Consider the following 20,021-nt stretch of genomic DNA (forward strand, 5'->3'; position numbering starts at 1 on the left):
CCATTTTCTTTACCTTGCTAAGTTAAAGAATACTGTCTTTCTTTACCATATTTCTGCCATTGAAGTCTAATCTATATAGCAGACGGACAGATTTCAATAGCAAAATAAATATAGTGATGAAAACTATGGTAAAGACAATGAAAAAGAAATATGGTAGAAGGCAAACAGCGAGTTAAGTTTGTCATATACACAGCATAGTCTGTATATAGTAAAGACTTTACAACGCGTATCATATTTACGTGTATTTCAAATGGGAACATAGAGTAAGATCGTCTTCCATTGCATCGTGGAGGCAGAATTATGTGTCATGGATATTTTTGCTCCCTAGGCTGTAGCAGTGTTTCTACCAATATCATTAATAATTCAAATAGTGTTTAGATTTAGCTTTTGTTTTTGATGGGGTTATGTTTCTCTCTCGTCTGCATACCTATTCAAGGTCACAGCAATACAATTTGATTCTTCACGAATTATAAATGGAACATAATGCAGCTACTCCTGAGGTAACATTTTAAGCGCCATGTTCAGTTCAGAAATTAAGATATTATGTGTTTATTTGTTTTTATTTTATTTGAAAAAATATGTATTAAGCAGGTTTTATGTCCTTGACCCCAATGTGCAGCAGATGAAACTATGATTATCTTAATAGTTCACTTAATATCAAGCAAGATAATCATGTGAATTTGATCAAATATAATGAGTTCATGGTTATGAAATAAATTACGTGCTTGGCAAAAGAGATGCCTTTAAGCCTAGTACAGCCAATCATGGTTTTAGGAGAGTGTGTTTTTATGTGAATACTGTTTAAGAAAATCTTAGATAGTTCAAGGGCTCTTCTTCCTGAAATCTAGTAAAACAAATAGATATTTGGTATGAAAAGGGAAGAAATCTTCAGTTTTCAGCTAATCAATGTATAATGCATTTCAGACTGTCTTAATGTGTCTTTTTCCTGTGCCTGGTAAGTTTTTATGGTCTTTACACTGCTACCATTGCTTCCAAATCCCAATGTAATAAGGCAGTTATGGTAATCAGTAAGTATTTCTGTTCTGTGCCATCTCAAACATTAATAAAAGGTGACAAATGTGAGCCTGATTCCTTGTAATTTCTTTGAATGGAGGATTGTGCTGTTAAAATTGAGTTTCATTAGTAAATGGGATCTGGTAAAAAAGTACCAGGTTGGGAACCACTGTTCTGGAGGATGTGGTCTCCAGGAGCTCCAGTTCATCTCCAGTATATTTTCTGGCAGATTGGCAGTAACTTTTAACTTTTCATCATGGACAATCTGGAAGCCAATGACAAGATAGGATCTTGAGCAGGTATCCCGATGCCTGGTCTCCCACAAGCCCCACAAGTCAACAGCTAGCACAGTATTTGCCAGTGTCACACTTGGCTATCAAAAACTCAAAAAAGTGTACAATAGGCTTAAACCCTAGGAATATTAGGGGCTGTGGACTTTAGCATCCTTGTTAGCATGCCTGCCTCTGGCTGGAAACACTCTTGGAGGTAGACTTGAGCAGAGTGGAGTTGCAAAATTTTCCCCTCTACTTTGGAAGAATTCAGTAAGCATTGGTGCCATGATCGGCATATGAGGGATGATTAGGGAGGTAAGTGTACTGGAGGTCAGCTAGTACAAGCTGTGAAGGTAAACCTCACTCCCCTGGTCTCAAAAGGCATGCTAGTGACAAGCATTGGAGGCTGAAATCTTTAGGGTCCTTGTTAATGTGTTTATCTAGGATGCCCGAGACACGGGTTTGAATCCCGCTCGGAGCAGTGCAAGTAGAGCAGGACAAGCAATCTTCACGTAGCACTCATATTAATTTGTCTGCATGTCATTTGTATTTACTCGCTTCATACTGCATGTGTAAAATCTGTGGGCAGAGCTAAAGTGGCCATGATGCTGATGTAGTCATTCTGCAGAGGCAGTGTTGGTACCATTGACTGTAGTTATTCAGGTCATTGCTCGTGGCTTTGGTGAGTATATCAGCAGTATATGGTTTTGGGGTTTGTATCTGGTCTGTCTGAATTGCAGAGGCCAGTCTTTTATGCAATTTATGGTCAAACACATATATACATAGTATCACATTTAAGCTTGACCACAGAGTGGTGGCAGAGTAAAAGGAGATATTTTATCTCCTTCAGAATATCATCTTTCACTTAAATATCATTTTTCAAAGCTAGAATGTACATTTGTTTGCATCATATTTGTAAATGCTGATCGAACGGTGTTGAAGAGCATAATCTCTTTGGCTATTCTATCTGTGCACAAGTGGTACTTAATGTTGTCACGTTTACACATATTTGCAGGCAAAGGTATCCATAATAGCTGACTGACCCATCTCTGTCCAATTGCAGGTTTTGTTCCCAGTTTAAAAACCTGAATGGGATGATTATGTTTTGGACAAACTTTTATGTTTTCTGTATTTACATATTTGTCTTGCCCTGCTACCTGATACAAAAAACCTGATCAGAGTGAATGGTCAATCACAGAAAGACTATTGGACCATCACATCCGAACCATGATACAAATCTTCTTTTAATAATAAACTGTCATTAAGCACTTACAACTGGGCCACATGAGTTTCTTAGAGAATAAGAATGGAGAATGTTTTTCCCTTGACCAGTAAGAAAAACTACAAAATTACAAACAAAAATAATATAGCCAGAATTCATCTATAGCCAATGCAAATCCAATTATCTCTGGTCTCTGTTGTTTCAGAGGTTTTCAGTGTGCAGACGGTAAAAAAAAAATACATGTCAGCAGAAACAGGAATGAACAGGAAATAATTCATAGATTTGTATATTTATGCATTTATTTATTTATATTTTTCATTTTTGCATATTTGGTCCTTTATACATTTTTAAATAAATAAATAAAATATATACATTATTTTCTCTAAGAACAACACACATATTTCCCCAATCCAATGTTTAGAAAGAATAGATAGTGTAGCAGTAGTAGCCTGTGAATATTCTGGGCAAAGAAAGAAACAATGGCAAACTGTATAGAAAATGTAAAAAGAGGTAAGACTTCAAAGAGGTAGAGTGGGCATAGGAAAAGCAGTAGGAGGTGAACAAGATGTAGAAAGTCAAATAGATAGTAAAACAGAAAGAGAAGATGATAGAGAAAATCTAATCGAAAAACCATTAAAAAGAATTGGGGAAAAATTGATGGAATGGTATAAAAGGAGAGCTAAGAAGACGGAATAGCAGGGATGTCCAATTCTGTTCATTGTTGGCCACCATCCAGCTAGTCTTGAAGATCTCTAGAAACTTCTAGTTGGGTGTGTTTGAACCTAGTGGCCATCCAGGACAAAGGTATCAAATTGGAGATTGACTATTATGTAGAGTTCACACCTAAACCAGCTAATCAAAGTCATCAGGATTACTAGAAACAAAGCCACTGTTTGCCCACTGGTGCAGAAGCTGGATCCAGTGCAACAGTGACACTCATTCAAAACTGGCTTGGGTGAGCAGCAACATGTGATTGGAATTTCTTTTCAATGTCGATCTCTTCCACTGACCAGTGCTGAACTAACATATTCAATTGTTGTTGTTAATTTACCCAAACTCTGACAATTTTAAAAATGGCACCTTTCATACTGCAATCTGTGGTTTAAACTGCACCTACTGATATCATTTGCGGCTAGGTCAGAATTAGGATCTGGGCACTGGCCCAGGGTTTTTTGACTAGAAATATGCAGCCGGTTAAAAATTGGGCTCTGACTCTGGCACAGGCACCCATGGAAAAGTGGTGTGAAAGGCAATCCTGCAACCTTTAGCCAAAGAAGCTTAAGACAGGAAAGAAGTCAAAAGGGCCATTTTTGTTATTTATGTCAAGAGGCTTCACTATGCTTAATCAATAGCTTTAGTACAAAAATAGCTTCTCATTTAATGAATCGACAATATTAATCTTCAGTATTTTTTTACACTAAACACAATTTAATTTTGCACTAATAAAGTTTTTCAGCTTAGGGAATTTTGTGACAGGTAGATCTCATTTATGTCATAACTTCCATAACTTAACTTCCAGCAAATGTGACTTGTATGTACAGAATGTACAGAACATTTTACACAAAGTACATTCTACTGCAGTAGTGTGAAAACTGCAAACATGGTCTGTTTGATGCATATCATTTACTTTAAATGCTAATCATGATATCAGCAGAAGCACCAAAACCACCCCTTTCATATTACTGATTACTATCTGTTAATGTTTTTGGGTTTTTTGGATTATCTCTCAACAAACATTCCACTGACTATAAGTAACTTTGCAAGTTCATGTCAACTTATTCTAACCCTATACCAGTCTACTAATACTCTACTAACACTAATGAGAGTTATTAAATATGTGGGTGCAATGTTGCTAATAAGTTAACGGAATGTGTTAAAGGAAACATCAAAATAAAGGGAAACCAAAAGTGCTACTTACGACTACTACTAATATACTTGAGTGCAGTAGGCTATATCACATAAAGAGAAAGTTAAACATAATTACATTTGAAATGAATTATTTAAACTATAAAAAAAATGTTGGGCAATAGATTATAAATACATTTTTGGATATATTAATTATATATTACTCTAATACTTTAAATAATTGTATTTTCTATGTATAATAAGTATACTTAAACGTATGAAAGATGGTTTCAACTGTGAGTGCAGAGCACAGTGGAGCTTATCTTAAGACTTACTAAAGAAACATTTTTGGTATATTACGTACAAAATTAGAGTACTTTAGGTAGATTATGGAAGTGTACTAAGTGTAGTGAAATTAAATTTATATTAGTTAATAGTAAGGCAATCTCTGCTAGAATCTTCCAGGTGAGTGTTTTGGAACTGGTTGGAGCTACACTCTGCAGGACACAAGCTCCAGGAGAAGGACTGGACACCCCTGAGGCTAAAAAGATTTCTCCACCTTAGACAATGAAATAAATGACTCTAATTTGTTATGAATCCACATTTCTTCATGGTAAACAGACAATGGCCTCAAATGTCAGCAGAAAAACAGTTTATCAACAGTTTATAGTAAATCACAGTTTACAGGTATCTTCTATGCCATGTTGTCTTAAGACTATACAATACAGGACTGCTATTTTTATAGTAAACCTCTATTTGGAGAAAGAGCAGGAACAGCTGAAGCAAAGGTTTTCTCGTGGTTTGGGACATCATGCACAGTAAGTGTTCAAACCACTAACACACCCACAATGCTGAGGTCATGGCTTTCATTCCCAAGAAATGCTAGTATTGCAGAGGTCATGGGTTTGCACTGTCTAAAATGACAAAACCTAAGGAAGAGATCTGGTGACTACAAACGTCATGTCAATGATATCATTTTACCCATCAACCCATCCAGTGATCCATCATGCTCTATGCATAGAAATGTTTCGTCATAGGAAACAGGTGTTTACAAAAGAACAACTTTGGGTGTTTCTTAATCGAAAGGTTTCATGCTAGTAATGTTGCATACATAACCAAGGCATAAATTTCAATTAAAAGTGATGTCAGTTTGAAGAATTCTTTGGAAGGCAACCTTCATTTTGTACTATTTTGCTTACTGTATTTTGACGGCTGTGCCAAGTGTAATTATTGTCTTCCCACAACAAACTGTTTCCAAGTTCTGCCTTGCTGCTGAGCATTTTTTAATTGCTCTGCCAAGCTACTTCTTGAACATCTTATTATCAATCCTTTCTGTTTAAATCACTAAATATTTAAATATTATCATATATTATCTGATATTGCTTTTTTAATATGAATATCTATTGCTTGCACATATTGATAGCGTTACATAGCTTGTGAGTTGTCTTTACAGTCTCTTTTCTCTCTTTCATTTAATGTTTTAGAAGTCTTTCAAACAACTGCTTTAAATGTGAATAAGCATACAAATACTGTGATGGCCTCTTCTTTTGTTACATGTACTGCTTGTAACTGCTTTGCTGATTTTCTACCTGAGTTAGTACCAGTTGCAGATAAAGCCTTATTTGTTGGTGATTATAATACCCATAATACACTCTCAGAAGTAAAGGTACAAAACCTGTCACTGGGGCGATACCTTTTTAAATTTATTTTTAAATTTATGTGTCCACAAAGTCTGCCCCTTTCAAAGTGTCTCTAGACGTTGCATACAGCTTTGTTGGCACATTTGGGAAACACCTTTTTCCTTAAAATACTGAAGCCTGATTAGCTTAACATTATTGCAATGGCCAATGGTGCTCAATCATGTGAAAATTGGAGGGGCGTGGCTCCCCTTATAACACAGTGCTTACTGCCATTTTCCTCAAAATATTACTCCTTCACCTCAATTATGTAAAAGCCTCTCCTTCGCCGTTGAAAAAAAGTGGATATATTGAGTCCTCTTTAGCATTTCGGCGAAGTTGCGAAATGTGTTCATCATGCTCCTGCTCCAGTGTGCTTCAGGACCTCTAGAGATCCCTGAAGCAGTGGACCAGGCTGCTTCTGCCCTCCACTCAGGCAAATATGCTTATAAGCTTGGACAAGAAAGCTTTAAGGGGCCGCTCGGTGCCACTGATTTTGCCCTGTGAGCCATTAAGATAATGGCGCAGTCGATCTGCCTCAATCATGCTGGAAAGATATGTCCCTGGCCTATTGCACTGAAGAAGGACCTCCTATCTCAAGCGAACAGCATGGTACCGCAATCTGTCACCGCAATCCAGAGCTGTGGTACCTGCATAACTTCAACAGAGCCCGCCCACTTCAGTATCATTAACACAGCAAAAAGTGAGAACCCTTTCTGAAGCGTAACCTGCTCGATCTAATTCATTCCGTCATTCTTACAAGAGCACTGGACACAGGTCGCACACCCTTTATGCTCAAAGTAGCTGTCATCTCAGCCTTTAATAATGGTGTTGACAAGAAGCCAGTTGACAAGAGCAATTTAGTGGTTACATTTCTAACATGGTGTGAAACGGCTCAACCCTCCCCGAGCAAACACAATCCCCCCTTGGACTTGTCTTTGGTCCTTGATTCCCTGACATGCCCCCTTTCGAAGAGCTGCAGTCATCCTTGCTCAAGGTTTTCTGTCTCAAGACAACGCTTCTTCTGGCATTTGCCTCTGTCAAGCGAATCAGGGATTTACACGCTCTCTCAGTCAATGAATCTTGTTTGAGTTTTTGGTGTTAATAACAGTAAAGTCAATCTTAAGCCAAGAAAAGGCTACGTGCCTTAAGGGCTTAAAAAAACCAAGTGATAACAAGCTTTCACAAAGGCCACTTTGTCCTGTATGCACTGTGCGCGTCTCTTTTGAATGCACAAAGAATTTCAGACTCTCATAACAGCTTTTTGTGTGTTTCAGCAGTCATACTAAGGGCTGACTAGGTATCGATACAAAGTCTATCCCATTGGGTTGTGGATGCAATAGCCCTGGCTTATCATGCATCAGGGTGCATGCCCACGCCACAAGAAGCATTGCTTTCTCCTGGGCATGGGCAAGAGGTATTTCTATAGAGGAAATCTGTTCGGCAGCAGATTTTATAATTTGATGTTTCCTCACTGACTTCTCGGGTCCTTTCAGTTAAGCGAGGTAAGAGCTATTATTACCACTATTATTACCTATTGTACAACAGCAAAGAGGAGCTCCGCCCCCTCGCTCTTGGTCCACTTATGTCAAGGTATGACGGCGCCACCCATATTTTCATCTCTATATTCTCAGTATATTCTCTATATTCATCGATATCTTCCCAGTAGATGGCATGACTGTACATGTTCTCTAATTCATCAGCAAAGCTGTACGCAGCGTCGAGAGACACTCTGAAAGGAATGTCCCCGGGTCCCTGAACCTTGGTTCCCTGAGAAGAAAACGAGACTTTGCGTTTGTGCCATGTGAACTTTGCTCAGGACTTATTGTATTCAATCAAAAGATTCTAAGGAAAATGGCACCCAATGAAAAGCTGTACACAACTTCTCTTTCCATTCTCAGGGAACCAAAGTTATGTTCATTTAAGGTCAGAAGAAAACCGACCCCATGACTGAGCTTGTTTTCTCCCAGGTTTTTTCTTCACTACTGTGATGTAGTTTTGGTTGCTCAGTTGGGATTTAAAGACACTTACTATTATTAATGTTATTGTATATTGTTTCGGAAATTGATTTGTTTTCACTAAGGCTATTCAACGAGAGCAAAACCTGAAAAAATTTGTGCTGAATAATGAAAATATTTTTATTTGTATAGCTTTTTTTAATTGTTTAATAACTGACACTGAACTGAACTGAATCAACATTACACTAATTTGAGCTGTATAATGGCACTATTGCTATCTAACATCTGTAGAGCTGCTTTGAAAATATATGTATTGAATAAAACATTATATAAATATAATTTAAATGTGACTTGACTTCAGAATTATTGCGTACATAAAAAAACACTGACAGTTGTTGTTTACTGTATTGAATTCAAATTAAATCAGATAATATTGTTTCATGCTGAGAATAGCTCTTGTCTTAAAGATTCAGAAGAACTAATTTAAAAAGCCTTCTGGTTAAATAACACTCCTCCCTCAAAGGGAGCAAGTGGCCCATAATCATGGCAGCAAAATACCCCCCACAGCATAGCAGAACCACTGGATTTTTTTTACTTGTCCCCCTACGCTATTTTCAGGCAGGATTTAATGTTTGACTTTCACTTGCATAGTGGACCAATCAGAATCTAATAGTCAGTGGATGTTCTTCAAAGCAAAAGTTGACAACTCCTCTCTCATAATTCACATCTTCATCCTTCTCTTCATCCTCCAAACAGTGGTTATGACCATGTATTTCGCTGTCTTCACTGGTACTCTGTTGTCTTATTATAAGCCTCTTGTTGTTGTTGTTGTTTCGCACTGAAGCCTCAAGAGCTTTTTGTTTGCGATAAAAATGTGAAAACTTGTTGAAAATTATTGTGATGGGTAGTGCTACAACTAATGTACCACTTAAGATGCAGCCAGATGCTGCTAGTTTTCCTGCCACTGTTACCGGCACTACATCCCCATATCCTACTGTTGTCATACTAACAGTGCCCCACCACCAGCATGCTGGGATTGTGTCCAAACCAACATCTTCTTCGTATTCTGCAGTGTAAGCCATTCCGGAGAACACCGATACACCGACAGCCAGGTACAGTAATAAGATTCCAACCTCTCTGTAGCTGTGCTACACAAAAAAAACCCAAAACAAACAAACATGATTTTTGATATGGCAAATATGAGTAGAAACACTTAAGTACTTAAATGCTTAAGCTATTAAGTTGCTTGAAGATTTTTTTATTCCTTTATTTTTGTTATAATTGGAAGGACATTAAGGTTTTATCGAATTTGAATAAAAGTCCAAATCAAAATTAATGCTATTTATGGATTATTTGCTACTGGTATTAATTTTGTTAAAGGAGTCATCGGATGCACAAGTTGATATAGTTCTTCAGTGTCTTAACATGCACCAAAATCTATAATCTATACCCATTTAGGCAGTTCGCAGATCAGTGCATTCCCTTCAAAACTAAAGTAACATTTATTCTCTGCATCTTCAGCAGCTCAGATGTTGGGAGTATATGATGACTGTTACATTCATTATTACATCCAACCACAAAACGCTTCAATCTCTTAATCGGAGACATCTATTTGCGCACGATTTGACACAATGGCAGACTGATGACAGCTCACTCAGAGCGGGTCTAAGATGGCAAGACAGTCTTGTCAATTAACTACTGTGGGAGGGGCCTGTGCAGAACTACTTCATTCTACAGCCTTTTGAAATAGGTGTATTTTTACCATTATAAGATAGATGTGTGTACACACTTCCAACACACATGTTCAGACAACAAAAAAAGTGAAACTTGCATCCGATGATCCCTTTAAGCAAAGCACAATCAAAAATATACAGTTAGTACTAATCAATATGTCAGTGGTTTTCAGTCCTGTTCCTGGAGACCCACAGCCTCTTTGTGCTTATGCTTTTTGATTTATTAAACTGGATGACTGAGTCAATGTTGTTTGCTGTTGTTGTGATCTCATGTAAATGACAGGCTGGAGTTGTGAGGTTATTGTTCTGCCCTCACACCAGTAAACGTCATCAAAGAAAAATTTTGTTACATGGGGAAATTATTTTGATGAAAGATTATTTTGTGAGTTAAATCACTTTTAATAAACAATATTTTTTAAATTCTCCTTAAAAAATAAATGTTGATTTCATTATGTATATTTATGTATGTATACTTTTCAGTTTTTACTTTCTGAAAGCAATAGAAAACTAATTTAAAAGGTGTGATCAGCTTGAATCAGTGTTGAGCAGATCAATTGTCTTTGATGTCAATGTATTGTGATTCAACGGCGTGCAGAATGTTTCTTTTTTGTAGGTCTTGTAGTTATTTAGAAATCTTGGCCAGGACATATATGAGATAAAGAGGATGTATGGTCACCATATTCAATTTTCATGTAACTTTGACATGTTGTACAAGTTACTTATAGTTAGTAGATTGTCTGAAGTGTACTATAAAAATAAAGTGTAAACTTATAATGAATGTACTTGTGAACAATATTATCTATTAGAAAGTGCATGGATGTGTGCTTCAAAAATCCACTGGAAATAGTAGATTATCCAGTTATCTCTGGACTCTTATTTCAACATACTGTATTCTAGAACAGATTAATTCTAATCTTGGATATATTTAGGGTTGATAGTATGCGTATTGGGAAGCATAGTAGGGTTTCAGACATTTAAAAAAAAAGTGGAGTACTGTGGGTATCACTCCAAGTCCAGGTTTGAACACCACTTCAGTTCACAGCTTGTAAATGCACTTGAACATTAACAGTAGTAGTAGTGTATTCTCACCCGTAGTGTAGCACCTAGTGACCTTAACCCTGTTGAATGCCTAGCCAGCTTCAGCACCCTGAAGATTCTCATCAGCCGCAACACCTGGACCAGTTTTCCCAAGTTGTCCAGCTCTGATTCACTCCCAATGAGCATATCAAAAAAGATAGTGATGTAAATCGGCATCACTGAGATGATATCAATCAGGTTTAGTGGTAGCAGGAAGAACTTACGATGGTTTGGTGCAAGAAGCATACGTGTTACTACCTCAAAGGTAAACCAGCAGATGCAGAACACTTCTAAAACATGCATAGTTGGGTCTTCAGTTGGATTACCATTTTCATCAAAAATTTGGTACTCTGGAATGCTATTGATACACATAGTGGCAATTGAAATTAACACCACACAAATGGAAAGCAAGCTGAAAAGTTTGCTAGGTATTGAATAACCTGGGTTTTCCAATGTTAGCCACAGACATTTTCGAATGTTTCCAAAACGCATTTCGTGGAAGTGCTCAATATCTTTGTTCAGATCAGAAATTTCATCAACCGACGTATCCACACTGCTAACATCACTCTCTTCATCCCAGGATTTATGGTGTCTCTCCAGTTTACGATCAAGGTAGCGGTAACTACAGCAGCTGTCCAGAAAAAAATCACTGATGCCCCAGTACTCTATTTCCTGAGAGAAGGAGAAAATACACAGCTCTTCCATAATGTGCAGCTTGCCAGTCTGGTAGAAGTGCAGAACATAAGGGAAAAGGCCAGGGTTACGGTCAAAGTAAAACTCTTTCCGTTGAACATCAAAATCATCACAGAGCTGTAGAATGTCATCTTCTGTGTCACAGGACAAGAGCTGGCCCAGACGTGTATCCGGAAACTTCTTCACAATGCTTGAACATAGAGTGTGCCTCAACCCACCCACATTGATGTGTAAAAGGTTGTCCTTCGGATCCAAAAACCACCAAGTGGTTTCCTTAACCATGATCTAACTACACGCTGTAATAGAAAAAGAGGACAACATTTGTTTTAGTATGGCTGCCATTCAAAATAGGTTGATTTCTATGATTCATTTTCACACATTTACAAATATGAATATAATTCATACATGAGTTTAAAATATTCTAGCTAAGCCCCCAGGGTGAATTTTTTTCAGGACGACCATTATTTTAGAATATATTCCGATTCTTAAATATGGGCAAGTAAATGTATTTGGCAGTTTAAACACTTATAATGGCCATATTAGTTTATCTATATCGGGTGATGGGCACCTCCATGTTAGATAGGGCTGAATAAAGAGCTGTGGGATTTACAACACTCAAATTCATCCTCCTGACAAAATATGTTGTCAGATTATATTTGTAAAGATCATTATTGCTGTTTCTATAGAAATATGAAGCTGACATCATGCAATGTATGTTCTGAATTCTGAGACACTGCTTTGTTTAACCGCCATTTTGAAACGATTGCGCTGCCTCTCCGCTATTGAGTTCAGGGCAGGATTTAGATTTTCTGTCATGATTGTGGAAAATGTCAGTTTGTCATTCATGCTGCATCGAGAATTGATAATCATTAGCATTTTCAGAAGGGTGATCCTCTCAAAATGATTCACATTCTCTACAGACATAAGCACGTATTGTACAAACAATAAATGTACGGTTTTGCTAGTCCTTAAATGTATGAAACCTAAAATCAGCATTATATGGTCGAAAACACTAAATATTTGTGATAATAGGACAAGCGCTCAGCACATCCGAATCTGGCTCAGCAGCAGCAAAAGCAAATTTGAATTCAACAGTTGATGACATGAAGCATGAGCGTTCTAATCACAGGGTTAATGATTGCTGATGTTATGAAAATTAAACTTTCATGTGAAATTTTAAACCATGACCACACACATGAAGATGGTTTCAAACTATTTTTAGCCTTATAATAATCTAAACATACACACTATATGATTCAACCAGACACATGCAGCATCTAGTAGTTGACGATTGCTTACGGGTATCACATCAAAGCAGCTCAATCAAGAGTTGTAAATATCAAATTTGTTTGACATTTACAACTTGAGTACAGGGACGCTCCGTCTTGATCTGGAGCAGTTAAATAATCATAATGACACCACATAATAGAGGATTTCTTTTGTAAAAAAAAATTTCGACAAGCCACTGAACCACAAACTCATTTCCACCCCCATCTTTGATTGTCCTCAATGTGTTTTTCTTCTTCAGTCACATTTGAGTGATGTTGACCTATGAATGTACATATGATAATTAGATTAATTACAATGATAAAATGTGACAAGCAGACATTCAATTATGAATACATTTATACTTGTCCAAGGCACATTTAGACTACGGGTTCAGCATCATTTTGTCCAGTTTTTACAGGTTTTTTTTTTTACAGTCTCCAGGCTAACGATTACATCTAGTCTTTTCTCTGTCACTTATTTCAGCAAATTATTTCTGTAATTTCAGATTATTTTCCACCCACAGCTGTGTGGCAACAAATGTATCATTTGTACTGAGATGGCCTCTTGCTGTGTATTTAATTATGATTGATTTGGACAATGAAAGAGAGACTGCACTCACATCTTTTTCAAGATGGTATTCTTAGATGTTTCCCTCCATGTTTCTCATATTGGCATGAGCATTGTTTATTGTGCTTCTGTCATGAAGTTATTTTCTTTGAAAAGATAAATCTGCAGCTCTCCCGATATATACCTCTGTGGTGTTCGAGGTCACACAAGCTAATGAAGTAAAGGACATGGAGAAAGGGGACTCTGACAGCTTAGGTCAGCTTGTATTTCAAATTTTTCCCTGTCCTGTCACTTTTGGCTGCAAGGATGATAGAATAAATATTCCATATAAATATAAATAATGAAATATACCAAGAGTGAGGTCTTGTCACAATCAGACAAGTTTCATTCTGAATCCCCCCTACAGGGTGGAGAAATGGGAAAAATCTGACTTTGCCATTAGATTTTGCTTAGAATTGGTATCTGTAGGTCTCTCCATCCAGTCAACAAGCACTTCCGCTTGCACTTCTGTGCAGCATGCTGGTTCCCTTATCAAAAGCTACTCTCAATGCTGCGCTCAAAAGCATTAATAGGAACAATAAATTGTTTAATTTCTCTTTGCAATCATTCACTCCATTTTCATCAAATAACAGTGGTAAGTAAATCATCTATCACTGATTTAAATGGCTTCGTAAGTGGCTTCTCTCTGCATTGTCACATGCACCGCTTGCCACATATATAGTTTATCTCTCTCTGTCAGCGACCAGGAATTCACATGTCATAAATGCAGGGAAACAGCTAGGCTGACAGAGAAGGTTTTAGAATTAGAGACACGCATTCAAACTTTAATTGAGGATAGTAAGAATGTGAGGGCTGTAGATACTGCCGGGATACTTCGGATGCAACTAGTTCAGTAAATCATGTACATAGCTTGGTTCTAATTGGTGATTCTATTGTACGGAACATGAAAATAGAGACACCAGCTACCATAGTCCAATGTTTACTGAGAGCCAGAGCACCTAACATCTTGGCAAATTGCTGGCTAATGCTAAACGTAAATCAGCAAGATTGTTATTTACGCTAATGATGTTTAACTTTGCCAGTCAGAGATCAGATGCCTTTCTGCGAAAGCACTTCATATGGATGATTTGATCAATGATCAGAATCTAGATGTCGGGTCTCGGGTTCACTGTCTTTTGTCAGACTGTTATGGTTAAAACTATTATCCTGATTGTTAAAATTAATTGCGTATTGTCTCGTTTCATCTTGTTCAGGCTCCTGTACTCTTTGTTGCCAGTTGTTTTCTTTGCACCTTGCAGTACTCATTGTGGACTTTAAATCTGCATTGTTGATATGTCACTTAGACTGTCTGCTCAACTTACTATACACGCTAAATTCACTGTTCAATAAAGATACTGTCACCCGCATCTGAATCCAATCTATTTCTCCAGAAAAGAACAGTCTGACCACGATGGATTCAACGGCATCAGATTTGCTTCGTTCCGCTCTTGTCAGCAAGGGGTTTTGCTGGGTCAACATTCCAGTGAGATCAACACCACAGCAAATGAGGTGGACGAGCTCCTTACTAAGGTCGATGAACTTTAGCTGGAGGTGGCTAACCGAGTGCATGTCCTCCGTGCAGGTATCCCCCTGAGCCTGAGCCGCATGCCAACAATCTGTCAAGCTTTTCTCTCCCAGTGCGTGTTGGTGTTCACCCTAGAGCCTCGTCGTTATGCCACAGAGGAGGCTAAGGCTATGTGCTAACTCTTCTCTACGGTCACGCCCGTGAATGGGGAATTGCCGAATAGGAATTATCTGGCTCTCTGCTGTACGACTTTTGTGGACTTTCGTCAGGAGATGGTAAAGTTATTTGACCGCTCAGCCCAGGGAGATGAGGTGGTGGCTCAGTTGTCCATCTTGAGAGCCGCCTCAACTGCCGCAATCAGTCAACTACTCAGTGGTGCCACCAAGAGACTTGCCATGATGCCATGATTACTCATGATGCCATGAGTTCCCTGTCAGCTGATGCTGAACCGATGCAGCTGGGTAGGCTTCAATTAACCTCACAGCAAAGACAGGAGCGTTTAACCCAGGGACTTGTCTTTATTGGGGCACGCCCAGGCACTTTATGCTTCAGTGCCCGTTAAATGCCAAGGCCCACCAGTGAGAAGGAAAGTCCTGGTGGGCACCCGTTCCTGTTTTTACTCTCCAACCTCACACACCCTCACATACCAGCCAGGCCCTTCTAGATTAGCTGAGGGAAATTTCCTGGATTTAGCCACTGCTCTCAAATGGAACATTCCTTCCATCCCCCTTGCCCATCACGGTGTGATCACTGGCAGGCAATACTCGAACCACCATTACTCACATCACTCCTTGTATAAGCCTGTCACTCTCTGGTAATCATTATGAAGAGATTGAACTGTTAATATTGGAGTGTCCTAAGGCTCAGTTAAATTTAGGTCATATGTGGTTGCTAAAGCACAATCTCCATGTTGACTGGATCAATGGTTTTGTGTTAGCCTGGAATCAGTCCTGTCATGTGTCTTGTTTGGGTGTTGCCTTTCCTACTGTCTCTGTGTCTGTTTCGCAGGCCACTTCGCTTTCTCCACACCAACCTTATGACTGTGCTATAGAACTGCTGCCGGGCACTTCTCCACCTAAGGGTCATTTGTATACCCTTTGCCTCATCCGTCACTCCTCCTCTCCTGCTGGTGCAGGGTTTTTCTTCATTCAAAAGAAAGATGGTTCCCTGTGTCCGTGTATTGACTACAGGGGTTTGAATGACATTACAATTAAGAACAGGTATCCCTTACCTTTAATGTTTTCTGCTTTGGAACTTTAGCAGGGAGCTCGGATCTTCACCAAATTAGACGCCTACCATTTGATGCGTCTTTGGGAGTGGGATGAGTGGAAGACCCCCTCGGGACATTATGAGTATCTGGTTCTACCGTTTGGTTTTACCAATGCCCCGGTCATTTTCCAGGGCCTCGTCAATAGCGTTTTGGGAGAAATGATTAAACAATTTGTGTTTGTATATTTGGATGACATTTTTATTTTCCCTCTCTCCAAGTACATACCCAGCATGTTAGACGAGTCTTCCAGCATCTGTTAGAGAGCTGTTTGTCAAGGCAGAGAAGTGCGAATTCCACACCAAGTCTGTTACGTTACATGTCCACATCATCTCTTCCAGGGGGATCAAACCTGACCCTGCTAGAGGCTGATAGAAGATAGAAGCTGTAGCTACATGGCCAGTTCCCAACTCCTGTAAGGCTCTGCAGCGTTTCCTGGGTTTCGCTAACTTTTACATCGATACATCAGGAACATCAGGTCAGATCGCTGCACCACTCACTGCATTAACCTCCATTAAGGTGCCATTCAAGTGAAACCAGGATGCTCAGGTAGCCTTTGATATGTTAAAGAAAGAACTGAGGAAGAGCTTGCGGCCAAAGCCATTCTCTTGGAAGGGGTGGTGGTCGGGGCTCTTGGGGTGTCAAGCGGCAAGTGGAGACTGAACAAGGGGTGCAAGTGCCAAGGGAGTATCCTGTGGGTAAGTTGGTTGTGTCGGCTGCGCTACGCACTGACGTCCGTCAGTGAGGTCACGCATCCAGGTTGGTCTGCCATCCAGCGATTCAGGGAACATTGTCTGCCATCCGCCAACGTCTCTGGTGGCCCTCTCTGGTGGCTGATGTCAGACAGTTTGTGTTGGTCTCACTTGTGCTCAATGTATGCCTGTTAAAGGCCGACCTGATGGTCTGCACCACCCTCTTCCCATACCCTCCCATCCATGGTCACACATCACCCTTAACTTTGTTTCTGGGCTTCCCCCATCAAAGGGGAACACTGTGATTCTCACCGGGTTCACCCTATGTTTCATGTCTTTAGAGTTAAACCTGTGTTTTTCTTTCCCCAAAGGGGGACGTGTTGCTACAATTTATAACAATATTCTCAGTTCTTCTCAGGTTCCAGGTTTTAAGTATAACTCGTTTTGAAGTTAAGATGCTGCGTATAACATAATCTAGAGAAACATGTGCTAATGATAAATCCCCTGTCATGTTTGTACTGGCTACTGTATACAGGTCACCACACAGATTTTATTAAAGAATTTGCTGATTTTCTAACTGAGTTAGTACTGACGGCAGTATTAATTGTCTGTGATTTTAATATCCATGTTGATAATGAAAAAGATGCATCAGCATTCCTGGACATTCTGAACTCTATTGGAGTTAGACAATACGTGTCAGGACCTACTTATTGTCGAAATCATACTCGATCATACATGATGCAACAGAATCTATATACTTTTTTCTAGCCCTTATACAGCTACAGATACAGGTGCTACTTTATGCTTAAGAAAGATGAAAGAAAACAATCTGACTCTTTGACTCCTGTGGTTAAGCCTCTCTTAAACACATCTTGACCCCAAAGACTTTATAGACCAATCTTGAATCTACCTTTTCAGTCAAAGATACTAGAAAAGGTAGTATTCTCACAACTATATTTCTTCTTAGAGAATATTGGTATCTGTGAGGATTTCCAATTAGGATTTAGACCGTACCATTGACTGAGACTAATCTTATTAGAGTTACAAATTACCTGCTTATCTTATCATGGTTGTAGCTTGTTGTTAGTGCTATTGGATCTCAGCCCTGCATTCGACATGATCGAGCACAACATTCTCTTAAATAGACTAGAAAACTATGTTGGAATTAGTGGAAGTGCCTTAGCATTTATCTGTGCACCATCAGTTTGTAGCAGTCAATGAGCTGTCATATAGATCATATCACAAGTAAAGTATGGAGTTCCTCAAGGTTTAGAACTAGGAACCTTACTTTTTACACTTTACATGTTACCTCTGGGAGATACCTCTGGTGTTAGCTTTCACTGCTATGATGATTATACCCAGCTCTATATTCCTTCATGGCCCAGTGATACAGACCAAACTGAAAAACTAACAGAATGCATAATAAAAAATTGGATGACAAGTAACTTCTTAATGCTAAAATTATTGGACATAAAAACCCCACATGTAATGACCTAGAACACTGTCTAACACGTGATGGCTCGGTTTGATAGCAATCTTTCCTTTTGAAACCATGTAAGCATCTGTAAAACTGCGTTTTTCCATCTCAATCTTCTAATGCAGAAATGTTAATTCATGCATTTATGACCTTCAGATTAGGTCATTGTAATGCTTAATTGAATGTTCTGCACGCTTAATAACCAAACTTCAGCTGGTCCAAAACACAGCAGCTAGAGTTCTTACTAAATCTAGCACTAGCTTCCTATTAAACATTGAATAGATTTTAAAATCTTGGTAATTACTTATAAAGCCCTGCATGGTTTACCTCCTCAATATTTGAGAGAGCTCCTATCACATTATATTCCTGCACATCCACTGCATTCTCAAAAATGTTAAAGAATTGTAAGGCTGCATTAATTAGATCAGCCAGAACCAGGAACACATGTACTTGCTACATGGTAAAAAAAAAAGATTGGCATCTGTTTTTTTCTTATTCTGTTTCTCAGGTTATATCCAGATCAGATGGTCATATCTCATGTCATATCCAGATCAGATGGTGGGTCAGCACCAAGAGATGACCTTCATAGGAGACCAGAACACCTAGATGATCCCCATGCTCCATGCGCTATATAAATAAAAGTGATTGATTGATTGACTTCAGCTATGGTCTCTCCCCTTCTTTGGTGATCTCCTATGATGAGAAAAGTTCATGGAGTGAACCATAATTGTCCTGTGTTTTTTTGTGACCTCAACCTTTAATTAAGTATTGTGAATTCAAGGACACAGGGTTTTATGATGATACCCCAGGTGGTAGAGACGCTAGTTGCATTTGCTGATTGCATTTGCTCGATTGCTCCTGTCTGCTGAGGCTCGATTGCTCCTGTCTGCTGAGAGGTTGGTTTGTTTGTAGCTGCGTGTAGCTTCGCTTTTCAATTTATCACCTCTTCTCTAACGATCAAATATAATTCAACTGTGTACATATCGTTGATACTATTAAATTAATCTAACTAATTAGACTGCTGTTAGTTCGTTCGCTTTAATCTAAAACTCGGCGGTGAGTTAGTACTCGTTAGCCGATTCACTTTCGCTCCCACCCGCGTTTTCGCGCGATTGTGGGCTTTTTCCCCGCTCCTGTTCATTTGTTCCTCGCGCTCGTTCGCTCCATTTTCACAAGCTCATCAAAACAAGAGTGGTAAGTGAATCCTTACGGTGAGTAAATGGCTTCTCCCTGCATCGTCACTTGCACCGTCTGTCACATGTATAGTTTATCCTTCTCTATTAGCGATCAGGGATTCACGTGTGATAAATGCAGGGAAATAGCTAGGCTGACAGAGAAGGTTTTAGAATTAGAGACACGTATCCAAACTTTAATTGAGGACAGTAAGAATGCGAGGGCTGTAGATACTGCTTTGGATGCGACTAGTACAGTGAATCGTGTACATTGTTCGGTTCCAGCCTCAGAGCCCGTGCAGCAGGGCAATTGGGTGACCGTGAGGCGGGCTAGTCGTGGGTCAAAACACCGCTCTTCCGTTCCGATCAGAACATCAAACAGGTTCTCCCCACTCAGTGACGCACCCACTGAGAAACCAAAAACTTGATGATGTAACAGAAACTATGCACTCTCTTTTTTCTAGCACTTTAGATACAGTTGCTCCTTTGCACTTAAAAAAGATAAAAGAAAACAATCTGACTC

General features: G+C 39.0%; 1 protein-coding gene across 2 annotated transcripts in view; it reads right to left on the reverse strand.

Moving 5' to 3' along the window:
• Window positions 1-3,244: 3,244 nt before the first annotated feature.
• Window positions 3,245-20,021, reverse strand: part of si:dkey-43k4.5 (potassium voltage-gated channel subfamily S member 2) — a 28,048-nt gene continuing 11,271 nt past the window's right edge. Inside the window, exons 2-4 of one of the 2 annotated variants that reach the window (XM_043242913.1) lie at window positions 11,022-11,786; window positions 10,810-10,922; window positions 3,245-9,135 (exon numbers count right to left, since the gene is read on the reverse strand). In XM_043242913.1, coding sequence (XP_043098848.1) covers window positions 8,647-9,135; window positions 10,810-10,922; window positions 11,022-11,772 — 1,353 coding nt within the window. In that variant the 5' untranslated portion in view covers window positions 11,773-11,786 and the 3' untranslated portion in view covers window positions 3,245-8,646. Of the gene's footprint in view, window positions 9,136-10,809; window positions 11,787-20,021 lie in introns of both variants that reach the window. The other variant, XM_043242912.1, reaches the window with a different exon arrangement.

This window comes from Puntigrus tetrazona, chromosome 6 (assembly GCF_018831695.1).
Source record: "Puntigrus tetrazona isolate hp1 chromosome 6, ASM1883169v1, whole genome shotgun sequence".
In the NCBI taxonomy this organism is placed as follows: domain Eukaryota; kingdom Metazoa; phylum Chordata; class Actinopteri; order Cypriniformes; family Cyprinidae; genus Puntigrus; species Puntigrus tetrazona.